This window comes from Schistocerca cancellata, chromosome 4 (assembly GCF_023864275.1).
Source record: "Schistocerca cancellata isolate TAMUIC-IGC-003103 chromosome 4, iqSchCanc2.1, whole genome shotgun sequence".
Classification (NCBI taxonomy): Eukaryota; Metazoa; Arthropoda; class Insecta; order Orthoptera; family Acrididae; genus Schistocerca; species Schistocerca cancellata.
In genome coordinates this window covers 482,812,460-482,833,531 of record NC_064629.1, presented here as the reverse complement: position 1 = coordinate 482,833,531, position 21,072 = coordinate 482,812,460, and the positions used below count along the sequence as shown (strand labels likewise).

The following is a 21,072-nucleotide window of genomic DNA, read 5'->3' as shown; positions in this document are numbered from 1 at the left end:
GTCGAGTGAGAGGTCGCCCCGGGCCGTAGCAGGTGGCGAAAGACTTCTAGGCGGCCGCACGTAAGGCCTCCCCGATGTGCCTGACAAACAGGTTCCAGGTGCTGTCTGTGGCTGACACTGTCGCTGAGCCACATGGTGTCGCCTCTCTCGTTTCAGAGGAAACATCTCAGCCTGCAAGATACGGACAATCACAGAGAGTGAGATTATTGATAGTAGGGAGCTCCAACGTTAGACGCGTTATGGAGCCCCCTTAGATACACAGCAACCAAGAAGGGAAAGAAAACCAATGTGCACTCAATATGCACATCGGGTGGAGTCATTCCAGATATGGAACGGGTCATCCCGGATGCCATGAAGAGCACAGGGTGCTGCCAACTGCAGGTGGTTGCTCACGCCGTTAACACTGATGTGTGTCACTTTGGATCAGAAGAGATTCTCTCTGGTTTCGAGAGGCTGACAGAAGTGGTAAAGGCTGCCAGTCTTGCTTGCAACACGAAAGCAGAGCTGACCATTTGCAGCATAGTCGACAGGACCGATTGCGGACCTCTGGTACAGAACCGAGTGGAGGGTCTGAATCAGAGGCTCAGACGGTTCTGCGACCGTGTAGGCTGCGGATCCCTCGACTTGAGTGGTTGGGTTTCGGTTTCCGGTGAATAGGTCAGGTGTCCACTATACGCAGGAGGCGGTTACACGGGTAGCAACCGCAGTGTGGCGTGCACTGGGCGGTTTTTTAGGTTAGAGGGTCTCTGGAAAACACAAGAAGGGCTTCAGTCACAAAGGGAGCAGGCCGAACACAGGAAGAACGTAGATACAGGAACCATCGGTATAACAGTTGTAAATCGTTGTAGCTGTGTTGGGAAAGCAGGGGCTCCAAGCGCTAATAGGCACTGAAAGCTGGCTAAATCCGGAGGTAAGCTCAGCCGAAATTTTTGCGAAGAACGTAACGGTGTTCCGAAAGGATAGGCTAAACATGGTTGGCGGTGGCATGTTTGTTGCTGTTGTAAGTAGTTCATCTTGTCGCGAAATTGAAGTAGATAGTTCCTGTGAGTTAGTATGATCAGAGGTCATTGTTGGCAACTTGAATAAAATAATAATTGGATCATTTAGCGACCTCCCAATTCAGATGATACAGATGCTAAAACGTTCAAAGAAAACTTGAGTTCGATTTCAAACAGACCCCCGACTCATATGATTATTGTTGGTGGTGACTTTAATTTATCCTCGATATATTGACGAAAATACATGTTTAATTCCGGAGGTACGCATAAAATATCATCCGAAATTGTGCTAAACGTATTCTCTGAAAATTATTTCGACAAGTTAGTTCATGAGCTCACGCGAATAGTAAACGATTGTGAAAACACACTTGATCTCTTAGTAACAAATAATCCTGAGTTAATAACGACCATCAAAACGGATACAGGGATTAGTGACCACAGGGTTGTCGTATCGAGATTGAATATTGTAACCCTCCAAATCCTCAAAAATTAAACGAAAATATACTTATTAAAAAAAAGCAGATAAAAATTCACTTGACGTCCTGAGCGACAATCTCACTCCGTCCAAATTAATAATATAAGATAGACCAGATGTGACTTGAATTCAAAGAAATAGTATCAACAGCATTTGAGAGATTTATACCAAATAAATTAACAAACGACTGAGATGATCCTCCTTGGTACACAAAACGGGTTAGAACACTGTTGCAGAAACAACGAAACAAACATGCCAAATTTAAACAGACGCAGAATCCCCAAGACTGGCGATCTTCTACAGAAGCTCGAAATATAACGCGGACTTCAATGCGAGATGTTTGAACCATTTTTCCACAACGAAACTTTGTCTCGAAACCTGGCAGAAAATCCCGAGAGGTTCTGGTTGTATGTGAAGTATGTTAGCGGCAAGAAACAATCCAGTGCCTTCTCTGCGCAATAGCAATGGTGATACCATCGCAGATAGTGCTGCCAAAGCAGAGTTACTAAACACAGCCTTCCGAAATGCCTTCACAAAAGAAGACGAAGTAAATATTCCAGAATTCGAATCAAGAGCAGCTGCCAACATGAGTAACGTAGAAGTAAATATCCTCGGAGTAGTGAAGCAACTTAAATCATTTAGTAAAAGCAAGTCTTCTGTTCCAGACTGTATACCATTTAGGTTCCTTTCGGAGTATGCTGATGCTTTAGGTCCATACTTTACATTCATATACAACCGTTTGCACGACGAAAGATCCGCACCCAAAGACTAGAAAGTAGCGCAGGTCATACCAATATTCAAGAAAGGTAGTAGGAGTAATCCACTTAATTACAGATCCATATCATTAACGTCGATATGAAGCAGGATTTTGGAATGTATATTGTATTCGAACATTATGAATTACCTTGAAGAAAACGGCGTATTGACACACAGTCAAGATGGATTTAGAAAAAATTGTTCTTGTGAAACACAACTAGCTCTTTATTCGCATAAAGTGTTGAGTGCTATTGACAGGGGATTTCAGATCGATTCCCTATTTTTGGATTTCCGGAAGGCTTTTGGCACTGGTACCACACTAGCGACTTGTAGTGAAATTGCGTGCTTACTGAATATCGTCTCTGTTAAGTGACTGGATTTGTGATTTCCTGTTAGAGAGGTCACAGTTCGTGGTGATTGACTGAAGGTCGTCGAGTAAAACAAAAGTGATTTCTGGCGTTCCCCAAGGTATTGCTATAGGCCCTTTGCTGTTCCTAATTTATATAAACGATTTGGGAGACAATCTGAGCAACCGTCTTAGGTTGTTTGCAGATGACGCTCTCGTTTATCGACTAATAAAGTCATCAGAAGATAAAAAAAAATTGCAAAGCGATTTAGGAAAGATATATGAATGGCGCGAAAATTGGCAGTTGACCCTAAATAACGAAAAGTGTGAGATCATCCACACGAGTGCTTAAAAATTTTGTTAAACTTCGGTTACACGATAAATCAGTCAACGAAGTGGCCGACGGCCTTCACTTAACAACCGAGAGCACTAGCGTTTGCATAATGATGTGAGTGCTAGCAGACAAGCAACACTGCGTGAAGCAACCGTAGATATCAATGTGAGACGTACGACGAACGTATCTGCTTCGACAGTGTGGCGAAGTTCGGCGTTAATGAGCTATGGCTGCAGACGACTGATGCAAGTGCCTTTCCTAACACCGCAACATAGCCTGCAGCGCCTCTCCTGGGGTCGTGACCATATCGGTTTGACCATACGTCACTGAAAACCGTGTCTTCGTCAGACGAGTCCCGATTTCAGTTGGTAAGAGCTGATGGTAGGTTTACAGTGTGGCGCAGACCCCTCGAAGCAATTGACCTGAGCTGTCAACAAGGCATTGTGCAACTTGGTGATGCCTCCATAATGGTGTGAACTGTGTATAGAATGAACTGGATCATCTGGATCTTCGGCTACTTGGAGACTATTTTCGGCCATTTATGGTCGTCATGTTCCCAAACAACGAAATTTTCGTTGATGAAAATGTGCCATGTCACTAGGCCACAAATGTTCACGATTGGTTTGAAGAACTCTCTGAATAGTTCGAACGAATGTTTTGGCCATTCAGATCACCTGAAATGAACTCCCTCGAACATTTATTTGACGTAATTGAGAGGTAAATTCGTGCAAAAGGAGGGCCGACACGATATTAAGAAGTACCACACGACTTTTGTCACATCGGTGTATTTCTCTCATCTCGTTTTTTATTGGCAGTCCAACAGACTTCCTAAATTTTTTTTAGTATGCTCATTTTTACTGTTCGGAATCTGCGAACTGAAAGGCATTCTTTGCTTTTTAACTTTCTTTGCCCTTCATCGGTTGAGGGGGATCAGTTGTGTGGTTGGGTTTCTCTCGCTATGAATGAGACCTGGCAGACCCCTCGTCTTCTCTGTCATACGTACCGACCCGACCCATATATATATATCTCTCCGTAAATTATTTTTCAGCCGTGGCATCAGTACTCCCTTCACTCGGCTTTAACGCTCCTACGTACTTCCATTATCAGATTATAGCTCCAGATGAACTACCCCTAGATCGAGAGACCGATGACCTTGCGGTTCTACATCTACATTTATACTCCGCAAGCCACCCAACGGTGTGTGGCGGAGGGCACCGTCAATCACCAACTAATGTGCTTGAGGGGTGGATCACTGTTAGTGATGCAATCTGCGTCACGAGCACTCACACTCACAGCCACCTTGCGAAGAATGTTCCATGTTGCGACCTCGATTTCGGTGTGAATATTGTTTTTCAAGTCCTAGATACCTGTTGCCATACACGTTGGAGTTCAGAAAACTTCACAGGAAAGTCACAAATTGATAAATCGGGCGAACAGGGTTCCAGTTGTCACCAAAGTGGGGAACAAGACTCTGAGGAATCATTCCACGTAAGACTGTCCTCGACATTCTGCCTCAGTGAGCGGTTGCGCCATCCTGTTACGACGACTGCATATGGCTATCCTTAAAACGCTTTTCCTGCATTACATAATAAAATATCGATCTGATGCTACTGTGGCAGTGCAATTTGAGTCACTCTTAAAAAGTATGGACCCTGTGCAGACACGCCACACCACACAGTAAGTTTCTGACTCTCAACTGGTCCTTCGGTGCGTTTGATGAGGATTGGTCAGCGCCCAGTTTTGTCTGCTCACATTGCCCGATAAGTGGAAATGGAGCACGTCAGTCATCATGCCGTTGTTGAGAAAATCCGGTTAAGTGTTGGTCATCTCCAGAAGCTGTGAACGGAACATGTGACGTGCTTGCCGATCTCTGGGCAGTAATTGTTGCACCACTTGGAGCTTGCAGGGATGGAAATTGATATGCAGATGCAACATCCGTCGCAGAGGTCTGATCGAGACATTAAGGACTTGTGAATGACAACAAACTGATCGCGCTGGACTTAGCTGAAAACAGCTGTTACTGTTCCATTGTCGTCAAAGAGGCAAACCGTTGGTGTACCTGGTGGTAACTAATTCACTGCAGATACTGTTATTCTGAACTGCTGAACCCATCTTTTCTTCGACTTCTGGAATGGGACTTGACGTTTAATACAGACGTTTACATATTGCCGAAACAAACGCAGCGTTCATATGGTACTACCACCATACTCGAAATACGTTTGAACTGTGAACGCAATATGTTGGTTTCGCCCATGACTCGTGCTGAATGGTAATGCTTTGAATTGCTCTACGCTCTGGCACCAACATCAACTCTTCAGTTAGCCATGTTAAAAAATGATGAGCAGTTTAAAACAGGTTATAGTTTCTGCCGCAACCTGTACAAAAGAGAATGTGTATACAAAGCGAAACTCAATACAAACTTTATTGTGCCAGCATGACTTCCAGATATGTGAAGAGCATGCAACAACCTGGATGCAAATAGTTACAGCTACAATGTTGCAAGCGCTCAAGCTAAACTTCACTACTTTTATATGAAGAAAAAAAGCATTTAAATTACCTTCCAGTGCTGAGAAGTTTTTAACTTCAAAATGGCAGCTTATTGCTTTTTCTTACAGTGGATTTGAAATTTAAGCATCTGAAAAATTATATGACGGAATTACAAGATGATCTAGATCTACATAGATACTCTGCAAGCCACCGTAAGGGACGTGGCAGAGGATACCCTGTACTTACCATTTCCCGCTGTTCCACTTGCAAATAGATCAAAGGAACGTTGACTGTCTGTATGCCTCCCAAAGGACCCTAATTTCTCGAACATTACGTTCGTGGTCCTTACACGCAGTGTATGTTGGTGCCAGCAGAATCTTTCTGTCGGCGTCGTACCGTTCATCCGGAACCAGAACTTTACTTAATGACGATTCACTCATTATAGTGGAGACGTATCGATTGTTAGGACTGGATTTTGACGCCCGATTGACTTGGCTTCCTCACCTTCGTCAGCTTAAGCGGAAAGGCTGGCAGCAACTCAATGCCCTCCGCTGCCCGAGCAACACCAATCGAGGTGCAGATCGCTCTACGCTGCTACAGCTCTACGGAGCCCTTGTTCAATCCTGCCTTGACCATGGGAGTCTGGTTTATGGTTCGGCAGCGCCCTCAGCGTTGCGTCTACTCGACCCCGTGCACCACTGGGGCGTTCGCCTAGCGACAGGAGCTTTCAGGACGAGTCCGGTGACCAGCGTCGTTGCGGAAGCCGGAGTCCCTTCATTGCAGGTTAGGTGTGCACAACTGCTCGCCTGTTACATTGAACACGTTCGTAGTTCTCCTGCGCATCCGAATCAGCGTCTCCTTTTCCCACCCACGGCGGTTCATCTCCTGCATAGGCGGTCCAGGTCAGGGCTTCCAATTGCAGTTCTTGTCCGATCCCTTCTTTCTGAACTGGAGTCGTTGCCTTTACTACCTATACTTGAGTTCCATTCACGTACACCTCCTTGGTGTACACCTAGGCCGCAGATTCGCCTGGACCTTACAGATGGCCCTAAGGACTCAGTTACCCCCCCCCCCCCCCCTCTCCGCTGCCACTTCCTCTTGATTCTTGACAAGTACCGAGGCCACAAAGTGGTTTACACCGACCGCTCGATGGCTGATGGTCACGTCGGCTTCGCGTATGTCCATGGTGGACGTACTGAACAACATTCCTTGTCCGATTGCTGCAGTGTTTTCACTGCCGAGCTGGTGGCTATATCTTGTGCCGTTCAAGCCCTGGGGAGTCGTTTCTTCTGTGTACAGACTCCTTGAGCAGCCTACAAGCTATCAACCAGTGCCACCCTCGTCATCTTTTGGTAGCAACCATCCAGGAGTACATCTGTGTCGTGGAAAAGTCCGGTCGTTCAGTGGTGTTTGTCTGGACCCAGGTCACGTCGGAATCAGAGGCAATGAACTTGCCGACAGACAGGCCAAACAGGCTACGCGGAAACCGTTTATGGAGATAGGCTTCTCTGCAATTGACTTGCGTTCAGTACAGACGCCGCAAGATTTTGCGGCTTTGGGAGACGAAATGGCGTAACCTCAGCACGCACAAAACACTACGTATCATTAAGGAGACTACAAATGTGTGGCAGTCCTTGATGCGGGCCTCTTGCAGGTACTCCGTGGTTCTCCGCATTGGCCACGCTTGGGTGACCCACGGCTACCTCCTGCGCCTTGATGATTCACCTCGGTGTCGGTGCGGCGCCCGCTGACAGTGGCCCGTATCTTGGTGAGCTGTCCTTCTTTGGCTGCCCTGCTACGGATTGTTCAGTTACCGGACTCGTTGCCATTAATTTTAGCTGACAACGCCTCATAGGCTAATTTAATTTTACTTTTTATACGTGACGGTGGGTTTTATCATTCTATATAAATTTTAGCGCATGTCCTACGTCTTTTCGTGTTCTCTATTCTAATGCTTTTAGGGTGGATGTTTTAATGTGTTGCAGAGTGGCTGGCTTTTCCTTTTTATTCTCATGATCGACCAGCCACGGTCATCTGCTATCTTGTTTTTACCCCTTTTACCTGTTTCTTGCTTCTGTCTGTGGTTTTCTTTTCCTGCTTTGTCCATAGCAGTGTTGGTTATCCTTCTGTCGTTCTTCTCGTTCTTCCTTTCTCCAGTGATTGTATTGTACATCTCCTTTCTTTTCTTCTTACCCTTGTGTAATTATTTTACCGGGAACAAGGGACCGATGACCTCACAGTTTGGTCCCCCCCCCCCCTTTTTAAACCAACCAACGAACCTTATCGTCAATGTCAGTATAGAGACGGGGATTAGCGATCATGATGTCATTATAGCAACTATGATTACAAAAGTTAATAAATCAGTCATGAAGGCTAGGAGAGAGTTTCTGCTAGATAAAGCAGATAAGCCGTAATTAACATCTTATTTAAAAAGTGAATTGGCATCACTTAGTGCCAGTAAGATGGATGTAGAGGAATTATGGGCAAAGTTTAAGCAAATTGTAAGTCGTGGTCTGGAGAGTTACTTGCCCAGTAAGTGGATGAAGAATGGAAAAGACCCGCCATGATTTAATAACGAAATTCGTAAGATGCTAAGGAAGCAGAGGCTGTTGCACTCTAGATTCAAAAGGGGACGCGCAAACGACGACAAGGGAAGGCTAGTAGAGATTCGTGCGTCTGTGAAAAGATCTATTCGTGAAGCATACAACTACTACCACCGTCATACCCTTGCATAAGATCGGGCAGAGAACCTGAGAAAATTCTGGTCGGGCGTAAAATCGTTAAGCTAGTGTAAGGATTCCATTCAGTCCACATCAAAATGAAAGCCGAAGTTTTACATTTCACTTTCTAGAAATCGTTCTTGCAGTAGAACCATAAAAGATATCGTCATTTGACCATCGGACAGATTCGCATATGGACGACAAAGAAATAAGCATACCTGGCGTAGAGGAGCAACTAAAAGATTAAAAAAAAAAATCACCAGGTCCGGATGGAAGCCGGCCGTGGTGCCGAGCGGTTCCAGGCGCTTCAGGCCGGAACGGTGCGACTGCTACGGTCGCAGGTTCGAATCCTACCTCGGGCATGGATGTGTGTGATGTCCTTTAGTTAGGTTTCAGTAGTTCTAGGGGACTGATGACCTCAGATGTTAAGTCCCATAGTGCTCAGAGCCATTTGAACCATTTGTAGCCAATAAACAGATTCTAATAATACTTAGAAAGTGTAGTTTTTGTGCAAACATACACTTTTTTAAATGGAACAGTGCCTATTTACATTAACAAAGCAAAAGTAGGGCAAATTATGTCAGTGGTGTTTGTTGCAAGCGTTAATACCTTCGTTAACAGCCTGCAATGGAGCACCGTGTCAAATGCTCTCAATCTAGAAACACGGAATCTGCCTGTTGCCCTTCATGCATATTGTCAGTACGTCATGTGAGAAAAGGGTAAGCTGAGTTTCACTAGAGAGATGCTTTCTAAAACCGTGTTGATTCGTGGACATAAGCTTCTTAGACTCAAGAAATTTTAATATATTCGAACTGAGAACGTGTTCAAGGATTCTGCAGCAAACAGAAGTTAGGGATATTGGTCTGTAATTTTTCGGGTACGTCTTTTACCTTTCTTATATACTGGAGTTGCCTGCGCTCTTTTCCAGTCTGTTGGGACTTGGTGCTGGGCGAGAGATTCACGACAAATCCTGGCTAGTTACGGTGAAAATGCCGTAGAGTACTGTTTGTAAAATCGAACTGGGGTTCCATCCGGACTTGCTGATTTATTTCTTTCCAAATCTTTCAGTTGCTACTCTACCCTAGGTACGCTTATTTCTATGTCGTCCATAAGGGAGTCTGTCCGATGGTCAAATGGGGGTGTGCTTGTACGATGCTCCTGTCTGAATGATTTTTTTAACGTGAAATTTAAAACTTCTGCTACACGAGACTGGCCAACAAGGGGCAAAAGGGAAGCCTTAGACCAGCTTAGCGATTTTACGTACAACCAGAATTTTCTCAGGTTCTCTGTCAGATGTTTAGCTAAGGTGTGACGGTGGTAGGTGTTGTATAGCTTCGCGCATAGAGCTTTTCACAGACGCACGAATCTCAGATAACTTTCGCTTGTCGTCATTTATGCGTTCCCTTTCGAACCTAGAGTGCAACAGCCTCTGCTTCCTCAGCATCCGCCGAATTTCGTTATTAAACCATGGTAAGTCCTTTTCATCCTTCACCCACTTACAAGGCACATATCTCTCCAGACAACGATTTAACAAGATGACTGTGGGTGCGTTTTCATAACTTATCTTCCATTTTTGAAAACCGTAAAATCACATTATTTTATCCTGTTTAACAAATGTGGTTAATCATTTCTCAATGAATGAGCCCTGTTTAATCGCAATCTATCGTCAAAGGATTTTATGATTTCAGTTAGTTACATAATGTTTTGATTAATCTATGGTTTAGCAGGACATTGATTTCATGGAAGACAGTAAAAAATGTTCAAATGTGTTTGAATTCCTAAGGGATGACACTGCTGAGGTCATAGGTACTTAGACTTATACTAGTTAAACTAACTTATGCTAAGAACACACGCGCACACGCACACGCACGCGTTCGTGCATATGGACCATCGCAGTGGCATAATCCTATGTCAAATGTTCCTGTGAGACAGTCTGCTACAGAAGAGAACTTCAGTCCATCCATCCACCCATATGCTTCAGGAGATTTTCCAAGATTTCCACATGGTGCTGGTGGTAATCCGCATCCTCAACACAACCACGAGAAGATAGTGAATGCTAATAGTGGGGAGCCCGAGGGAGGACTCAAACCTCCTGCGGGAGGGGCCGCGCAATCCGTGACATGGCATCTCAAAGCTCGCGGCCACTCGCCGCGGCGGATGATAGTATTTGAAGTGATCATAGAGAATAACCATTCTTTTTTACTGTGTTGAAATTGGTGTTGTATGCGAACTTAAGATAAATTAATTTGTTGCAGGTGCAGTATACCGAGTGAATGATGGTAGTGTTCGTGCATATGGACCATCGCAGTGGCATAATCCTATGTCAAATGTTCCTGTGAGACAGTCTGCTACAGAAGAGAACTTCAGTCCATCCATCCACCCATATGCTTCAGGAGATTTTCCAAGATTTTCACATGGTGCCGGTGGTAATCCGCATCCTCAACACAACCACGAGAAGATAGTGAATGCTAACAGTGGCGAGCCCCAAGGCACAGTGCGGAGAGAAGTCACCCCAATAAGAGCATATGCTGATTCATCACAGGGACAGAGGAACTCAATACTGAGAACTACAGCTAGTCCAGTCTTTCAAGACAGTGGAATCCTTCGACGAACAAGTGAAAATCACAGACCCGATTCTCGTGCCAGTTATCCAGAAACAGGTAAATGATCGTATATCAGTATTGTAAACACTGCAGACCAGGTCGACTACACAGTTGTTTTGTCGAGTTCTGTATTTCCTGCTAATAATAAGGTAAAACACTATGAAAAATAAAAATGTACTGAAATATACCAAACAAGGTTTATTAATATAAGGAATTTGTGCAGCTACGCAGATGGACGTAATGTCACTGTAACTGAAAGAAAGAAATCGGCGAACAGAAAAAATAACTGAATGATTAATACCAAATCTTCATCAGTGGGTATTATATTTTGCAGAGCTAGCAAGAATGTTTGTAAATTAAAAGACATGCGTGAGCAGTAGCAAATATTTAAAATACAAATACTGGATTTTGTTTCTTTAGAATAGTTTTTGGGAGCCATTTAGAGTAATGTACATTAAATAGCGAAGGAAGTGTTATATCCCCCGTAGTGAGATGATAGCATCCATGAAAACACTTAGGATGATCACGAAGTACCTCATCACACGGCTTCTGCGATAAACATTGAGTGTCAACCGAACTGGCGCGCAGTGGGCCGAATGCAGGGTCAACGACAAACACAGACTGCAAGAGCGAGACAGCCCAAAGAATTTACAACACGAATACAAGTGAGCGTAAGCTGAGCAAAAAGGAATCCAGTTACAGGCTGACGCTCCACCAGAGACCGGTAGTCAGAGACAGACAAGGACCGGGGGACACTTTCTGCTAGATGCAGTGTATAGGGAGGGAGTTACTCCACCTCCATCAGATCTCCTCCTCCCTCTCCCTGGCAAACAAGTCTCCTGGTTGGTCGGCTTCTCTGTACGACAGATCAAATTATACAGTGAGCATCGCACAGATGGTGGGAACATCTGTGGGTGCCATTCAGTTCTGGGACAGAGGGTTGGTTGGTCCTCCCCCCCCCCCCCCCTTTTTTGCTAAGGTCTCCTTGCGCCCCGACTGCTTAGTTTAGTTTAATGCAGGCATAGCTGCTTTGTTTGGCCTTTGCAGGCTTTGCTGACCTGCTGCAGTTATATGTTCATGTCTAGGCAGTGGAACCTTGCTGATACTGTGACATGGTCCATTGGCCAGCAGCACTTTCCACTGAGCACAATAGGCCGAAGAAAACCCTTGGTTTACGGTTGTGCAGCATCTCAGCCAGAATGCGCCAGTGGAGTTGCTCAGTAAGACGCCAAGAAACTTTCTAGGTAATGTCAATGCTATTTTCTGTAGTTGTTGTTTGGATGTTATGACCAACTTCTCGACCTGCGCGTTTGATTGCGTCAGGGACGGCACAGTGGTCAGGTGCTGAATTCCATTTTGGTGGAAGAACGCTTCAGAAACCTCAGATACGAACGGGTGACTCTTGTCTGAGACCAGGGTGTGTGGCGCACCTTCGACAGTGAAAATGGCAGCTAAGGGCTGAATTATAGCATGTGACGTCATGGAGGACGACCAAGCAACACGTGGGAAATTAAACAAGGCGTCTATCACCAACAACCATATAGCCCCTAACAAGGGGCTGGCATAATTCACGTGGTTCCGATCTTGTGACCCAGTGACATGGTGCATTGTCATCCATAAAAATTCCATGGTTTTTTCGGAACATGAAGTCCGTAAATCGCTGCAGATGCTCTCAAAGTAGCCGAACGTAACTATTTCCAGTCGGTGATCGATTCACTTGGGCCGAAGGACCCAGTCCATTCCATATAAACACAGCCCACACCATTATGGAGCCACCACCAGCTTGCTCAGTGCCTCGTTGGCTACTTGGGTCCTTGGCTTCGTGGGGTCTGCACCCTACTCGAACCTTACCATCAGCTCTTACTAACTGAAATCGGACTCATCTGACCAGGCCACGGTTTTCCACTCGTCATGGTCACGAGCCCAGGAGAGTCGCTGCTGGCTATGTCATGTTGTTAGCAAAGGCACGCGCGTCAATCGTCTGCTGCCATAGCCCATTAACGCCAGATTTCGCTTCACTGTCCTAATTGATACGTTCGTCGTACGTATTATATTGATTTCTGTGTTTATTTCACGCAGTGTTGCCTGCCTCTTAACACTGACAAACTCTTCTCAAATGCCGCTGCTTTCTGTCGTTAATTGAAGGCCGTCGCTCACTGCGTTATCCGTGGTGAGAGGTAATGGCTGAAATTTGGTATTCGCGGTACACCCTTGACGCTGTAGATGTCACAATATTGAATTCCGTAACGATTTCCGAAATGGAATGTCTCATGCGTTCACCTCCAACTACCATTCCGCGTTCAAAGTCTGTTATTCCCGTCCTCGGCCGTAATCACGTTGGACACGTTTTTACATGACTCATCTAAGTGCAGAAGACACCTCATTCACTGCCCTTTTATACCTTGTGTACGCGATACTACCGCCATTTGTTCAAATGGTTCAAATGGCTCTGAGCACTATGGGACTTAACATCTATGGTCATCAGTCCCCTAGAACTTAGAACTACTTAAACCTAACTAACCTAAGGACAGCACACAACACCCAGCCATCACGAGGCAGAGAAAATCCCTGACCCCGCTGGGAATCGAACCCGGGAACCCGGGCGTGGGAAGCGAGAACGCTACCGCACGACCACGAGATGCGGGCACCGCCATTTGTATATGTGCATACTGTTATCCAGTGAATTTCGTCACCTCAGAGTATTTCACCTTTATATATATATATATATATATATATATATATATATATATATATATATATATATATACTCCTGGAAATGGAAAAAAGAACACATTGACACCGGTGTGTCAGACCCACCATACTTGCTCCGGACACTGCGAGAGGGCTGTACAAGCAATGATCACACGCACGGCACAGCGGACACACCAGGAACCGCGGTGTAGGCCGTCGAATGGCGCTAGCTGCGCAGCATTTGTGCACCGCCGCCGTCAGTGTCAGCCAGTTTGCCGTGGCATACGGAGCTCCATCGCAGTCTTTAACACTGGTAGCATGCCGCGACAGCGTGGACGTGAACCATATGTGCAGTTGACGGACTTTGAGCGAGGGCGTATAGTGAGCATGCGGGAGGCAGAGTGGACGTACCGCCGAATTGCTCAACACGTGGGGCGTGAGGTCTCCACAGTACATCGATGTTTTCGCCAGTGGTCGGCGGAAGGTGCACGTGCCCGTCGACCTAGGACCGGACCGCAGCGACGCACGGATGCACGCCGCGACCGTAGGATCCTACGCAGTGCCGTAGGGGACCGCACCGCCACTTCCCAGCAAATTAAGGACACTGTTGCTCCTGGGGTATCGGCGAGGACCATTCGCAACCGTCTCCATGAAGCTGGGCTACGGTCCCGCACACCGTTAGGCCGTCTTCCGCTCACGCCCCAACATCGTGCAGCCCGCCTCCAGTGGTGTCGCGACAGGGACGAATGGAGACGTGTCGTCTTCAGCGATGAGAGTCGCTTCTGCGCTTCTGCCTTGGTGCCAATGATGGTCGTATGCGTGTTTGGCGCCGTACAGGTGAGCGCCACAATCCGGACTGCATACGACCGAGGCGCACAGGGCCAACACCCGGCATCATGGTGTGGGGAGCGATCTCCTACACTGGCCGTACACCACTGGTGATCGTCGAGGGGACACTGAATAGTGCACGGTACATCCAAACCGTCATCGAACCCATCGTTCTACCATTTCTAGACCGGCAAGGGAACTTGCTGTTCCAACAGGACAATGCACGTCCGCATGTATCCCGAGCCACCCAACGTGCTCTAGAAGATGTAAGTCAACTACCCTGGCCAGCAAGATCTCCGGATCTGTCCCCCATTGAGCATGTTTGGGACTGGATGAAGCGTCGTCTCACGCGGTCTGCACGTCCAGCACGAACGCTGGTCCAACTGAGGCGCCAGGTGGAAATGGCATGGCAAGCCGTTCCACAGGACTACATCCAGCATCTCTACGATCGTCTCCATGGGAGAATAGCAGCCTGCATTGCTGCGAAAGGTGGATATACACTGTACTAGTGCCGACATTGTGCATGCTCTGTTGCCTGTGTCTATGTGCCTGTGGTTCTGTCAGTGTGATCATGTGATGTATCTGACCCCAGGAATGTGTCAATAAAGTTTCCCCTTCCTGGGACAATGAATTCACGGTGTTCTTATTTCAATTTCCAGGAGTGTATATCTTACATTTTATACTTCACTGGAGCATAAGGCGTAGACAGAGTTCACAATACAGATTTTTCATTTGCGCTGTTTAAGTCCTATCTGGGTTTATATGAACTGGATAATGGGGAAAGAAATGGAAACGATGGGTGTGAATTCGTGACTTCCACTCCCATAGGATATTGTGATAATGTAATGCCGGAAGTTGTGAATTTGTGATGGACTGGGATTCGAAACAGGATTTACTATGTCTCGAGCAGTTGCCTTAACTGCATCATCCAGACACGGTTTCTGACCGACTCAGATTTCCAAGTTATCACATGATGTAATGCATCATCATTCGTCTATTAACCCCCTGCTCCAGATATACCGACCATTTTAACGAAGCCATGAGAGACTGAGAAGCTGTATAAGGACTCCTGCTATGGGGTAAATAAATGTTTCAAGCTGTGATTGCTGGAGGGAAATCTACTCACTCACATCATCTGTGTGGCTCATCGTGCAGACTCCTTAAGCTACTCTCTTGTAAGTATGGTTGTAACAGAATGCACGATAACCTCAAAGGGTTGCACAGTGGTAATCAGTGAAAGGAGTTCTGGTAGAACAACACAGGTCGCAAAAACAGGAGTACATTAGCTGTTCTAGTTAATAGCTGGTGACAGTAATATCCAACCAACTAGTCGACAGTCACTAGCTAATGTAGGGTCACTGGTCTGTTGGGGGGGGGGGGGGGGGGAAGAGAGAGAGAGAGAGAGAGAGAGAGAGAGAGAGAGAGAGAGAGAGAGAGTGAGAGTGTTCTGTTACCGGTAGGTGCCAGATGTTTCTTCTCCAGCTCGGTGTAGGCAGTCACAATCTGCAAAGATTGTGATACAGGAACCGTAAGAGACAACGATCTGTTTTTTAATTGATAGATGTTATGTTCTATAGTTAGGGTAGCACATTTTCGGTACTGGGCAAAGTCATTGTCTCTGCAGTTGACGAATAGTGGTTCTTCACATGATGAGTTTACATGAAACAGCTGACCAAAGTCTCAACAAATTGGGTTTTTCATACAGTGGGAATGCATACACCTGAAGTGTTGGCATTTAAAGCACCGCATCAGGAGCGCGAAATTGTGCTTTGCATCACAGCGGTGGGCCATGATTTTGACTTTGTCAGGGAGCAAATCCTCCTGAAAAGTCAAGATGAATGTTCCACTATGACCTTTGTTGTCTGGCAGGCCTCTACATACACGACATATAAAGTGGCCCATAAATTTACCAAATTAAAGTGTATATCTTCATCCATCTGCAGTGTTAAGCCCTGGTGAAAACTGAACCATGTGCAGGCTCATATTGTATATCACAGTAAAAGTTAAATCACTAATATTCAGCATTGGGTAGGATACACTGTTTAATGAATACAGAACCACTTCCTAATTTTCTGAGGTAAGCTTTTTGATGCCATATACTCTCACCAACGGCCCTCCCTGCAGTCAGCACCCATCGAGAGTTGTACACCACCGGATTGATGGGTACAGCCCTGAGTCCAAGTGGGACATTACGAGCAGTAGGTCTTATATATAACTTAGCGAACGAACGGAGGTTTGGCTGAGCAGTATGTGATTGGCAAGTTTTGGTATAGTTGCCAGGTGAGGCAGGTAAAGAGGGACTATCTAGAGGTCTGAGCAGCCACAGTGAGCTAGAGCTTGGAAATGCGTACTCACTTTGCTCTAAACTTTTGAAACTCAACGTTGCTTTTCGTGGATTATTTATTCAGATAATCTTGGTGAACTCTTAAGATGTGGGAGAATTTGTTCAGGTAGTTGCACTCGTGCAGTTTACAATGCCATGGGCATTAAACATTGCCTGTGTATGCTCTGCTTGGTCTGATAACACTGTTATTTCGAAACATATATTTGTTCTACTGTGTGTAATCCCCCCAGGGTGTCCACAGCTCTTTCTTGGGTTCATCTGTGGCGTGCACAGGCCCCCTGAGCTATTGCAGCCTTTCTTCTTTTCTGGGCTGAATTACCTTCCCCTTCCATCTCCCTCCTAGTTATTATTCCTTTCCTTTCGCCCTTCCTTTGCCTCTCTTGGAGTTCTCATTTATGTCAGGTGGGCTATCCTTCGGAGTTCATTTAATCTTGAGGTTTTGGTTTGTCTTCTTTTCCTTTCTTGTCTTTCTTAGGGGTTTGAACTCCATCTCTAAATTTGAAATCTGTAGTGTGAGGCATATGGGGAAGAACTTCCTCCCTAACATCCTTGGTGTGGGTTCCTCTCTTCTCCTCCCCCTTCACCTCCCCTCCGTCTACCTTTACCCCTGTCTTCTCTCGCCCTGTCACCTCCTTGCTAGGTCACCCTCTTGGTAACCAGTCTGTGTGGTGGAGCTTTTATGTACCATCTGACTGACTATCTGATTGCACTGCTGATACTTGCAATGTGAATGCCTCTTGATTACCTTTTTGGGGCATCAGAACGCCCAGTAATGACCGTCACTGCAGGCAGCTGTTGCTGTGGCTGGGTGGCACCCACGAGGTGAGCCCCTGATTGGAGTGGGTAGTACCAGGGCAGAAGATCGACACATGAAAGATGTTAAACTCTGGCCGCTCTTCCGCGGTCACGTCTCTTCCTAGGAATACTTCAGTTCCTGTTTCTGCCTTCCCGCTCTTTCCCCCTTGGCTACCCACTGGGTGGAGAGCCAGGCTCGCTGGTTTGTGGCGCAACACTTTCTGTTGTTCCTGATCTGTACCAGGACTGATGGGGAAACTTTTGCCACCGTCAAACCTTTTTTTTATTTTTTATTTTTTCGAACACATTGAGGACAAGCTCTGTGAAGTTGAGTCCTTAAGCAAGATGAAATCTGGCTGCCTCATAAAGACAACCTCTGCCAGCCTGTTGGCCTCATTTCATGCCCCCAAATGCTTAGGGGACATGCCAGTGAATATCACCCCTTACAAGTATCTCAATATGTCACAGGGTGTAATTTTTCATAGGGACCTTCTCCTTCCGTCCGGTAATTAACATAGGGCATATTTGAAACAATGTTGTGTTTATTTGATCCAGCATGCCTAGAGAAGCCGTGAGGACATTAATGTAGACGCTGCCGCTTTCATCCTTTGCTTTGAGGGGGATACACTACTGAATAAGGTCAAGGTAATGGTATACAGATGCGACGTCAAACCATTAATTTCACCTACCAACACTGCTGTCGAACGGTCCACCGCCATCCAGAGTTCCACCTTGCCAATGAACTCCTTCGTATTGAGGAGACGCATCGCTTTCTTGGCATGCTGTTTGATGCTCAGCTCACTTGGACACCTCATCTTCACGAGCTTAAACAACGGTGTTGGCGGCACCTCAACATCTTTCGCTGCCTCAGCCACACCGTGTGGGAGGCTGCACGAACAACCCTCCTACAGCTCTATAAGGCCTTAGTCCAATCCCGTCTCGACTACGGGAGCATGGTGTACGACTCAGCAGCACCTTCAACGTTGCAGATCCTCGACCCGATTCTCCATTGTGGCGTCAGACTGGCGACAGGTGCCTTCCGCACTAGTCTGCTGACTAGCCTTCTTGAAGAAGCTGGAATCCCTCCCCTACGATTCTGCCGACAACAGTTGCTTGCGTCATACATCGTCCGCGTCCATGCCTCGCCCGACCACCCAAACCGCAGGCTCCTTTTTCCATCTTCTGTACTCCCTTCCCCACGACGGCGACCTAGGTCGGGTCTCCCGATCGCGGTCCGCGTTCATTCCCTTCTCTCGTCACTCGAGTCCTTTCCCCTTCCTCCATCCTTCCGGCCCTCTTCTTTTACCCCTCCTTGGTCCCTCCCTCGCTTGCGGCTTTGCTTGGATTTGTCCTGCGACTCCAAGTCCTCCGTTCCCCTGCCAGTCTTCGTCAACAATTCCTGGCTCTTCTTGCCTCTTTTTCGCGATGCAGATGTAGTCTACACCGATGATTCTGTGGTCGATGGACGCACTGGGTTTGCTTTCATCCACGGCGACTACATTGAGCAGCATTCCCTGCCTTGTGGGAGCAGTGTTTTCACTGCGGAGCTGGTTGCTCTTTATCGTGCACTCGCTCACCTTTCCTCCTGCCCTGGGGAGTCATTTGTCATATCCAGTGACTCCCTGAGTGGATTGCTAGCTCTCGACCAGTGTTTTTCTGTGCACAATTTGGTGCGCGGTATTCAAGATGCTGTTTTTGCTCTCGCCGAGTGTGGTCGTTCAGCGACGTTTGTGTGGACCCGCAGGCCACATCGGCATTCCAGGAAACGAACGTGTCGATCGATTGGCCAAGCAGGCCACCACTTCGCCACCCCTGGAGCTTGGTCTCGTGGAAAGAGACCTCCGGTCAGCCCTACATCGCAAGATCCGCGATGTCTGGAGCTCTGAATGGTCTGTCTTGAACACGCCAAATAAGCGCCACATGGTAAAGTCGTCCACGGCCGTATGGAACTCATCCTTGAGGAGCACGCATAGGGACTCAGTTGTTCTCTGCCGTCTCCAAATTGGACGTACGCGGTTGACCCACAGCTATCTCCTTCGCTGTGAGAACCCACCCAAGTGTCGCTGTGATGCAGGGCTGACAGTGGTCCATCTGCTGACTAGCCTTCTTGAAGAAGCTGGAATGCCCCCTTGCGGCAGTCCTTTAATTTACCAGCTGCACTTACATTAATTCTAGGTGACGATGCCTCTACAGCTGACTCAGTTTTACATTTTGTCAGTGCAGCTGGGTTTTATCACTCACTCTAGTGTGGGCGCTCTCGCATGATTTCTCAGGCTACACCCACTCCAGTGACTTTTAATTGTGGCGTGGATACCAAAATAGTGTCTTTTATGGTAACAAGCTGTGTTGGTACCTCTATCAACGCTTTCCAGCTGGAGGTTCTTGGTTTTTAGATGAGTGGTTGACCTTTTACCTGATCCATCAACCACTGTAGTCTGTTTTACTCTAGTCAACTATTTGCTCTGCTATTTTTAAGTGTCCTCTATTTTGTGTTATTGCGGTGTTCATTTTAGCTCTGTACCCTTTGGTGTTCCCTCCCTCTGGGTGCAGAGGTTACGCTTTTACTGTATAGGCCTTCTACAAGTATGCCTGTTAGGAACAGGGGACTGATGACCTCGATGTTTAGCCTCCATCAAACCCTGTAACCAACCAAACAACCAACATTGCTCCTGTTGCCTCTAGTTCAGCCACATGTCCTCGCGATGTGATGCCATTCCCATCTGTGGTGACTGTGGGGAGCCCTTGCACCCCACCGCTTAATGTGTAAACTGCTTTGGTGTCCAGTGCATACAAAGGGAAAAAATCCAGGAAATAAAGATCCTTGAGTGTCTCAGCTACTTTGAGGTCCAGAAGAAGATTGACAGACTTCATCCTGTGAAGCTCTGATTTATCTTTGCCTTAGTTATGTCTTCCTCTCCCCTCCTCCTAATCCCCATCCTGCCCCCCTTCCCTTCCCTCCCCCTCTCCAGCAGCTCCCACCCCTTGCCCTCTAGGAACTCTTCCTCCTCTTCTTCCCCCTCCTCCTCCTCAACCAAAGAAGAAATCCTCTTCTCTGGCTCCCTCTATAGACGAGGCTCCCTGTCAGAACACTCCTTTCCAGCGTTCTCAAAATACGAAGCCTCCAACCTCAGTTCGGATGAGGGACCCACACTCCAAAGGCCCAAAATCTGCTTGCTCCTTTTCCAATCTGGACATTGCTGCCAGCTGTTCCCTTACTGATAATACCTCCTACCTCCCTCTGAAGGAGAAGAAGAAGCAGCGCAAGTCCAAGGATGGGGCTTCCCTGGTATCCCTGGCGGCTTTTTCCCCTCACTGCGAATCAGACCCAGTTTTTATGGATGTCACCCTATCCTCGTTGGTAATGACCAGTGATGCAGGGACATGACCTCTCCTAGGATTCTTTATTTCTAGCCTGGACTCTTGCCACACGGTAATCCAGTGGAATTGTAATGGATATTACCGTCAGTCGTCGGAAATACAACAGATTGTTTCCTCTTACTCTGCATTCTGTCTTGTACTTCCAAAAACGCATTTCCGTGAAGACCACTCTCCAATATTTCGTGGTTATCGGGCATTTTGTCGGAATGTTCACGTCCTGAGACAGCATCTGGAGGCGTGAGTGACTGGATCCCCCTTCATAGCACCCTGGAAGCAGTAGTGGTACAGGTGCGAACGACCCCAGAATTCACTATTTA

General features: G+C 46.8%; 1 protein-coding gene across 2 annotated transcripts in view; it reads left to right on the top strand.

Annotated features, from left to right (window-relative positions):
* LOC126184606 (uncharacterized) overlaps positions 1-21,072 on the top strand; it is a 452,291-nt gene that overhangs the window by 281,660 nt on the left and 149,559 nt on the right. For both annotated transcript variants that reach the window (XM_049927060.1, XM_049927059.1), the window contains exon 3: positions 10,372-10,776. In XM_049927060.1, the coding sequence (XP_049783017.1) occupies positions 10,372-10,776 (405 nt within the window). The remainder of the gene's footprint in view (positions 1-10,371; positions 10,777-21,072) is intronic.